This window comes from Echinops telfairi, unplaced genomic scaffold, assembly GCF_000313985.2.
Source record: "Echinops telfairi isolate 266 unplaced genomic scaffold, ASM31398v2 ScPeMD7_7417;HRSCAF=8455, whole genome shotgun sequence".
NCBI lineage: Eukaryota > Metazoa > Chordata > Mammalia > Afrosoricida > Tenrecidae > Echinops > Echinops telfairi.
Window position 1 is genome coordinate 6,082,164 of NW_022111317.1, and position 9,207 is coordinate 6,091,370.

The 9,207-nt window shown below is 62.2% G+C and overlaps 1 protein-coding gene across 1 annotated transcript in view; it reads left to right on the forward strand.

The window, feature by feature from the left end:
• The window catches only part of NRXN2 (neurexin 2), a 99,519-nt gene that overhangs the window by 64,346 nt on the left and 25,966 nt on the right, over positions 1-9,207 (forward strand). Inside the window, exons 11-16 of the mRNA XM_045297180.1 lie at positions 3,756-3,782; positions 5,059-5,178; positions 5,500-5,881; positions 6,254-6,444; positions 8,286-8,459; positions 8,705-8,824. Coding sequence (XP_045153115.1) covers positions 3,756-3,782; positions 5,059-5,178; positions 5,500-5,881; positions 6,254-6,444; positions 8,286-8,459; positions 8,705-8,824 — 1,014 coding nt within the window. The remainder of the gene's footprint in view (positions 1-3,755; positions 3,783-5,058; positions 5,179-5,499; positions 5,882-6,253; positions 6,445-8,285; positions 8,460-8,704; positions 8,825-9,207) is intronic.

A 9,207-nucleotide genomic window follows, 5' to 3' on the forward strand; every position in this document is an offset into this window, starting at 1 on the left:
GGGGGGAGCAGGCTGGGAGACACGCTCAGCCGCCCCCCAGCATCCCCACCTTCCCCCGTCACCCGTGGAGCTGTTCCAGGAGGAGGGACCAGCCCAGGACTCACCAGCGGCCCTGTGCCCAGCCCGAGGTGTGTGTCATCCAGAGTGGAGGGTGTCCTCTGTGGGGGCTGCGTACCTGGCTCGCTGCCACTCCAGCCTCCTGTGTGCGGGGCATGTTCTCAGGAGGCCCTGGCCCTGGAGAAGTACACCATGCTTGGTAAAGCGCAGGGTCTCCACAAAAGACCAACCTTCATCCAGATGGGCTGATCCAGGGGTTGCAGCTGGATAGCTGTGAGGAGGGCACAGGACCAGGTGTTTGTGCATTGGGTCGCCGCATTGGGTCGCCGTGGGTCAGAACCCACTCGCTGGCCCCTCACCAGGACAGCATGCAGGGCAGATTCCAGGGGATAGGTGCTCCTCTCTTTTTGGGTGGTCCTGAGTCCCTGGAAGAAGCTCCGAGTTGTCCAGAGTAGACAAGGGTGAGAGTAGGGGCCAGGGGACCTTAACTGGTGGGACTATGGGCCTTGGACTGGCCACTGACTTTCCCTGGGGCATGCTTCCTGCCTGTGCCACTTGAGTACTTGGAGGTCAAGGTAATGCACCGGGCAGACTGCAGGACTGTCCTCCCACTGCTTGCCCCCCAGCCCTGGCTGTGCACCTGCCACAGGGAGTTGCAAAGGTGCCCATGAGAATGTAGCCCATGAGAAGCCATCCACCTGTCCCCACTGATGTGATGTATCTACCCAGAGCTGTGTGGCCACCACGTAATCACCCGGAGACACACAGGTGGTCCCCACCTCGCCCCCTCCCAGCTTCAGGAGGTGATGGGAAGAAGCGCTTGAAGCCACAAGACCCGGGTTCTAATCCCAGTGTCTTGCCTGCTGGGTAAATGACTTCCCTGTTCCCTACTCCCTGCTCCGAGCTTCTGTTTCTTTCCTCAATACTGGGGACCAGAGCTCCCTAGGCCACTTTCCATGTGGGTTCCAGGGATGCCTTTCAGGACATCATGGGTGTGAAGACATTTGTCGGATTCAAAGGCAAGTGTGCAGAGAGCTGGGATGGGGGCTGGGCTTGGGACCCAGGCCGTCTTCAGAGCCCTGGGCTGATTCCCATTGGGCCATACTGCAGAGCCCCTCAGCTACTCCCAACCCCCACCCCATCCCCTCTAGCCTGGACACCTGGCCTAGGTCTCCCTCTTTGAGGGGTGGCTTTGCAATGTATCCGGTGCAGCTAAGAAGCAGTCTCCTGGTCGGAGCCCTCCGCTGTCCCTGTTTCCATGTGGTGCAGACCCCTTGACTCCTGCCAGGGGCCGTGGGTCTGAAGGAGGGGGCATCCCTGTAAAGAGACCCGGCAAATTAAGTTGCTCTTAGAACTTCTGCTGGCCACCCCGTCATTCTGCTCCGACTCGCTGGCCAGCACCCACCCCAGGAGACCTCCTTCAACATCAGGAGCACCCACCTCTGAGATGGTCAGCCCACCCTACTGAAATTCCCCCTTGGAGGCTTTAGTTCGACCCTCGGGAGGCACACACAGCAAGGTGGACCCCGTTAAAGTCAGGATAAACAAGCATCCTGTTTCCAAGTCGGAGCCCTGGTGGTGTATAAGTGACATGTTGGGCAGCTCAAGGTCAGCAGTTCAAACCCAGTAGCCCGGCCATGGGAGGAAGATGAGGCTGTCTGCTCTGGTAAATTTGTGCAGGCTCAAACCGACGGGCAGTTCTACTCTTTCCTATAGAATCGGAATCCACTTGGTGGCATTGAGTTTTGGTTGTTTTTTTTTCCAATTCCCAGGGCCCTGGGGGGAGGTTGCTTCAGCCTGAGGCTGTAAGTTCTGTCCGGTGGTCCCGAGCCCACCACAACCCTGTGCTGTACCTGCTAGGGTGGCTGGTCTCTGATCCTCAGCAAGGGTGGCAGGGGCCCCGCATTTCCAGTGTGTTTCCTGGACTGGCTGTGTGTCTGGCCGGGCACTAGGGGCTCTGTCCATCTTCCTGGGGCTCGGTGCTTCCCGCCTGTGCCTTGGGCGGGTGTGTGTGCTCCCTGAGGTGGGGGCCAGAGTCTCCCACCCACGTCCAGCTCCGGGCTGTTCTCTTGTTCACCTCGGAGGCTCCTGGGCTCACTGCACCGCGTAGGAACCGCGTAGGACTGGCACTGACCTGCTTCTCCAGACAGTTGACCCTACACTCCCTCCCCCTCCCCCCCGCTGGGGGTATCCCCTCACCTTTTTTCTTTTTTTGGACCCTTCATTGGTGAAAACTCTGCTGGCCCCACAGAGCCCCCGGGACCTGACTCCAGGGCCTGGCACCCCCTCCCTCTCCCCTCCCCCTGACCTTGTGGCTTCTCTTGTCCACTCCTGTCCTGTCTCTCTGATCTTCTCCGGCTCCCCCAGCCACTCGGACCACCCCTTGTGTTTACCCTCCCCTACTGTGCCAGGCTGTGGCTGAGGGTCCCGGCTGCTCCGCCCACTCTTCTGCTGCGGTTGACAACGCGTGTGGGCCTCAGCTGTACTGCCCAGGGGTCCGTGGCCCCCCCAAGCCCCAGGGGCCCTCCGTGCACCTCCACTCCAGGAACCTTCCAGGGTTGGGGGGATGCCCAGTGCCAACAGCCTATGTTCCCGGGACCATGAGGTGAACAGGCTGCCAGGGGCCTGAGGTCGGCAGGATCTGGCTACGAGTGACCACTCCCCACCGTGCTGTGAAAGAGTTCCCAGAGGGAGGCTGTGGTTGGGGGTCACACAGTGAGCTAGCTAGCGTGAGGACTGGGATTAGGGGCCCCCTAGACTCACAACCTCTGCCTCTCCAGTAGCCCTTGTCCCCCCTCGGGCTGAGGCAAGGTCGGGGTCCGATGCGAAGGTGTAGGCATTGGAAGGGCTAATCCAGAGATTTGTAGGCCCCCCAACACTCTGTGCCCTCTGTAAGGCCTGGCAGATCCCCCCATCCCCCGCATGTGGCAGTGTGCTGAGCGAGGGGACAAGACTGAGGCTGCTGCTTGGCCCCGTGGGGCCCTTGGTCCTGTAGCGAGAGGACTGAAATGCCAGGGGCTCTGCTCAGGATGCCTGACTGCCTTTGGACCCCGAGGACTCCTATGGTGAGGGTGAAGGATCATGCCTGACCTCAGTGGCAGCCTGGCCTTCTCCAGGCGGGAGGAGGAGGACAGTTCCTGGAGGGGTGGTGCCAGCTCCTTCGGACTCTGGGGGCCAATGGCCTTGGGAAGGGGACCCTGGGACTGACCCCTCTGTTGAGCTCAGAGCCCAGAGTTGTCACAACCCGGGCTCTGGGCAGGGAGTCGTCTCAGAGTAGGGGAGGTAGGGACCCAGGCCTCCCCCTACCCATCTCCCTCCTAGAAACTTGGGAGAAGGGGGTTGGCCAGGCCCTCAGCCCTCCCCACTGACCCCCTGTACGGCTGGGGTCCCCAAGGTGCCCATCTCCCTCAGACAAGAGGCCTGGGCCCCTCTAAGAAGGGGGGCACAAACCCTCTCCCATCACCCAGCTGCCCTGCTCCCACCTCCGGGGAGGGTCAAAGCCCTTTTGGGGGCCAAGGGACAGGGGTCCAACTGAGGAGGGGGAGACGGCACCTGTGCACGCGTGGTCCCCGGAAAGTGGCCCCGGGGGGAAAGCCCCGCCCGCAGACACTGGCTCCCTGTGAAGGATGTAAAAAAAAAAAAACTTGTTTTGCCTTTTTGTCTCCCCCCCTCCTCTGCCCACCCCATGGCCCCCCCAGACTGCCTGCGCGTCGGCTGCGCACCCAGTAAGTGGCTCCTCTCTTCTGCAGAGACCCAAGGGGACTAGGACGCTGGACATTGGGGTTAGAGGGGGGAGTGGTGGGGGAGGAGGTGCTTCGTTTCTGGTTCCTATGGGGTTTGGACAATGGGTGGGGGCTATGGTGCGGAAGGCAGAATGGACGAAGGGAGCAGAGGGTGATGGTCAGGAAGCCCCCTGGGCGCTGGGAAGGCGAGGCAGATCCCCTGCGGCATGATGGGGAGGGAGGCGGTGGGCTAGGGGAAACCCCTGGGGCGACTCCGCTGCAGCTCCGGCGGTGGCCACATGGCGGCGAGCAAGCCACGCGGGAAGAAGACGAGGGCGGGGAGCCGCGCGTGCTCGGAGTCCCAAGCGTGCGCGTGAAGTGGGGGCGCGTTTCTGACAAACAGGGGTTCTCTCAGCGGGAGCGGGAGCATGGACATTCCTGAGCGGCCGAGCGTGGCAGGGGTCGATGCTCTGGACGTTTCTGTGTGCCGGTGCTGAGCGCGCCAGCCCTCTAGGCTTGGTGGGCAGCCAAGTCTGTGTTCCTGGTGTGTGTGTGTGTGTGTGTGTACCCTGGGCACATGTGGGGACCCTACTTGTCAGCCACCACCACCAGATGCCCTCATGGCAAGTCCCAACCCAGAGTGCCCCCGGGGTGTCTTGGTGGACCGGTGCGGTGCCCCATCTGGTGTGCGGCTGATTTGGGGAATCGGGTTGCCAGGCCTCTCTTCCAAGGCGCCTTTGGGTGAACTCAAACCTCCAACCTCTTGATGGAGCAGCCGGGTGCGTTTCCCACTTGCCTCGCCCGACAGCTCTGCAATGCCCCTGCCCGCAGCTTCAGTGAACCCCGGGGAGGAGCGGGGATGGGGATGGGGTGCTCAGACCTTCAGCCAAGTTTGAGAGAGGAGTATGCTTTGGGAAGTGGCCCTCGCGGCTTTGACTAAACTGCCGTCGTTCCTAAGAACGAGCGAGGCAGTCATGTGCACACCTGTGTGGAGGCGGTGCAACCTGGCCTTGAGTCCAGCCTTTGTGTGGCCCTGGTTGTGGGACCCTGCTGCTGGCAGAGTAGCGGCAGAGGGGCAGCTCACATGGGATCCTAGGGGAGTGGCAGCCCTGAGGCCACCTGCTTCGGCAATGCTGAGTGGGCTGTGTGTGTGTGCAGGTGTGTACCGTGGGCAGGTGCACCCCTGCGTGGCCAGGCACTCTGCGGTCTCTGGGGCTGGACCATGGAGGCCAGCGTGAGCCGGAATCAGTCCGAGTTCACTCCCTCCTTGGTGCCGCAGGTAAGGGCCCGGAGACGCTGTTTGCGGGGCACAAGCTGAATGACAATGAGTGGCATACGGCGAGGGTGGTGCGGCGTGGCAAGAGCCTGCAGCTGTCCGTGGACAACGTCACCGTGGAGGGTAGGTGACCCAGGGCTGACGAGGTCAGCCATGTTCTTAGTAACCACGGAGGGCGTGGCCACTCTGAGGGGACCATCTGGGCAAGGTGCCCCTGTCCGTTCCTCCCTGAGGGTGTATCTTAGGGGGGCCTGGATCCCAGGGGCCATTTCCCTGTGTCCCCTCCTCCCTCTACCCTGGAGCATTTCCACAAAAGCGTGCCAAGACTCCGAGAGTTCCCTCCACTCTTCCCGCCCGCTGGGAGCTCCGTGTTTCAGCGGCCACGGCCACCCCTCCCATGCCTACCGGGCGGCTCTCATGCTTCCTGGTCCTCCCTGCCTGCAGGCCAGATGGCGGGCGCGCACACGCGGCTGGAATTCCACAACATCGAGACGGGCATCATGACGGAGCGGCGCTTCATCTCTGTGGTGCCCTCCAATTTCATCGGGCACCTGAGCGGCTTGCTCTTCAACGGGCAGCCCTACATGGACCAGTGCAAGGACGGCGACATCACCTACTGCGAGCTCAACGCGCGCTTTGGCTTGCGCGCCATCGTGGCCGACCCGGTCACCTTCAAGAGCCGCAGCAGCTACCTCGCGCTGGCCACGCTGCAAGCCTACGCCTCGATGCACCTCTTCTTCCAGTTCAAGACCACCGCCCCCGACGGCCTGCTCCTCTTCAACTCCGGCAATGGCAACGACTTCATCGTCATCGAGCTGGTCAAGGGGTGAGCAGCTGGCCTGGCCTCGCCCTCCTGGGAGTGGTCCCCTTCCCCTGCTGGCCAGGAGAGGGCTGGCTCAGACCCAGTCCCTGCAGCTGCTTCTTTAGCGACCCCACCCAGAGCCGCTCTGCCCCCGCTTCCAGAGGCCCCACTGACCCCCAAACCTCTCCTGGGTCCCTGTCGCAGGCCCTGCTCCTCTCTGTCCCCACCCTCCCCAGGAAGGGACCTCCCGCTGGAGCTCCCCTGCTGCTGGTGTGAGCCCCTGTTCACCTCCGGCTGCACCTGGGTGCCTTCTACTCCTGCTGCCCCGCCCCGCCCGTACCCCGTCCAATCAGCTCTCCCCCGTGACGCAGTGTCCCCTCCCCTCCTGCGGGGCAGGTACATCCACTACGTGTTTGACCTGGGGAACGGCCCGTCCCTGATGAAGGGGAACTCGGACAAGCCAGTGAACGACAACCAGTGGCACAATGTCGTGGTGTCTCGGGACCCAGGCAACGTGCACACGCTCAAGATCGACTCGCGCACGGTCACGCAGCACTCCAACGGCGCACGCAACCTGGATCTCAAAGGTGGGCGTGGCGCCCGGAGCCGGCCCTGCTGCAGCTCGGGACTCCCCACCTAGCTGCTCCTGCCCCAGCCCGGCTTGCTCTGCTTGCTCCATCCCAAGGGGAGCCAGTGGGCAGCCCGGCTGGTCCACCAAGCAGGGAGCAGGGACTGGGAGGTAGAGGAGAGAACTGGGCGTGGCCTCCGGCAGCTGCTACCCCCAGCTGGGGGGTGGGGGGAGCTGGCATTGGGGGCACAGTCAGTTGATGAGGGAGGGGGGCTTGCAGTAGCTAGACCCCTCGATGCTGCCCCCCACCGGCTGTCTTGGGCATTGACTGGGCTGCCTCTGGGGACCATCTGGGCCCAGGCCTCCCCCTTCTTTGGTGGGCTTAGGTCACATTAGAGACCCCCTCAGCAGTCACTGGAAGTCACACTTCTGACCTCAGAATGGTGGATGGAGAGATTGAGGGTGAGGAGGACCAGTTTAGAGACCCAGCCATGGATTGGAAGTGAGGCTGAGGTCTGCTGCTGTCCCAAAGCCCACGCGACTCGGCCCGTCTGAGCTGCCAGGGTCCCTGGAGACCAGCGACGCCAACCGTGCCTTTTAGCGAGGGCAGGTGGCTCTTTGAGGTCACAAAAGGAGCGGACAGCAGACAGTCGGAACTGAGCGAGAGCCTAAGCCCATCTGTGGGGCGGGCACTAGACTGCTCCCTGAAAGGTTAGAGGTTCAAACTCATCAGCCACTCTGTAGGGGAAAGCCAAGTCTCTGTCCCTGCAAACATTTCTAGTCTCAGAAACCACATTCAGGGTCAGTTGTGTAGTGCTTACAAGTTGGGCTGCTAATAGTAGCAAGGTCAGCCGTTGGAAACAGCGAGCTTCTCATCTGGTGAGAGATGAGGCTTCCTGCTGTAAAGGGCAACAATTTTGGAAACCTACAGGGGGTAGGTCTACTCTGCCCTGTAGGGTCGCTGTGAGTGGGGTGGACTACACCTGTGGTGGTGGGCTTTCTTGAGGGCGAATGTTCCTTATTTCCAGAAGGGAGCGCTGTGGCACAGGTAATCCCAATGGTAGCGCTCCTAGGGGGTCCGTGGCCAGGTGGGATTGACTAGGGTCTTGGGCTTTCTGAGCTTGTAATGCACGGGATTTGGCCTCTGTGCAGCCAGTCAGCAGCGTAGGACATGTGTCCCTGGAATACATCTTCCCATAGTCCCCACGCCAAGCCTTAGTGACTGGGAGCTGGGCTTAGAACCCCCAGGAGAAAATAGGCACTGGTTGGGGGGGGTGGTGAGGAAGGGAGGCTGGGGGAGACCTAGGAGCTCTGGTGGAGCAGTGGTTATGCGGTCAGCAGTTTGAAACCACTATTGCCTCCTTGAGAGAAAAGCGGTACCTTTTACTCTGGAAAGAGTGACCATCTGGGAAACTCACTGGGGCAGTTCTACCCTGTCCTAGAGGGTCGCTGTGAGTGGGCATCGACTCCATGGCAGTGGGTTTGGTTTTTTCGTTTGGTGGGAGACCTGGGGGAGTTCTGGAGCTGGGGATGGGGGGTGGGGGGTGGTGGAGAGAGGGGAGTTGGGAGGGGATGGGTGCCCTTCAATCTGTGAAAAGCCCTGATTGCCGGCCGGAACTGGAATACAGTGTGTGGGTGGGAGCAGGCGCAGAAGCAGCAGGTACCTCCAGCTGCTCCCCCCTCGCCCACCCCAGGCCCCAGCTCCCAGCCCCCAGCTGGGCTTCCCTGGGAGTGGGGCACACAGATGGCAGAGAGGAAGGTGGGTCTCTGGGATGGAGCCTGAGCCTGCGATCCTGAGGGGGCCGGGTGGAGGATGCTGTTTGCTGGGAGGCCTGGATCTTGACTGCATGCCCCTTGCAGGCGAGTTGTACATTGGCGGTCTGAGCAAGAACATGTTCAGCAACCTGCCCAAGTTGGTGGCCTCCCGGGATGGCTTTCAGGGCTGCCTGGCCTCCGTGGACCTCAACGGGCGCCTCCCCGACCTCCTGGCCGACGCCCTGCACCGCATTGGGCAGGTGGAGCGGGGCTGTGATGGTGAGTGAGTGGGGCCTGGGCCAGCTCAGGGTGACCCTGTGGGCTGCAGCAGGAGGGACAGCAATGTGGCCGCCCTTCTCATGGCCCATGGAAGCTCGGGTGACAGCTGGGTGGAGCGATACCTGCCTTTTCTGTGGTCTCCCCCCACCCCTTGCTTCTTACCAAAGTCCCTTGCCGTCTCCACGCCTCCCCGGGAGGGCGGGGGCTTGGCTGAGTGGGGGGTGCCCTTGTCCCGTCTCCTTCAGGCCCCAGCACCACCTGTACCGAGGAGTCCTGCGCCAATCAGGGCGTCTGCCTGCAGCAATGGGATGGCTTCACCTGTGACTGCACCATGACTTCCTATGGCGGCCCTGTCTGCAACGACCGTGAGTGCCACGGGGCTGCGGGGGTGGGCAGGGAGGGCCTCAGAGAGCCGGTGGCTGGGCCCCTTCTTGTCCTGAGAGCCCCTGCAGCGACTGCTCCGTGCCCAGATCAGAGTCTCCTTTGGGGTCTGAGCAAGGTGGGTGTGCTACTCTTAGAGCTGGGAGATGACCCCCCACTAATGGATGGGTCATTAGACACGGCTCCCCAATGGTGTTGGTCTCCCGGGCCCAGCTGGTAGTGTCCTGCATGATCCTGAGGATGGCCTGCCATGCCAATGCACCTCTGTCCTGTGGGACTACTTGAAGCCAGCAGTGGTGGCCCCCTCTTTGCTACCCAGATGAGGCTGCACCTGGGGCCAGGCTCAGGCCCCCCACCTGCACCCCTG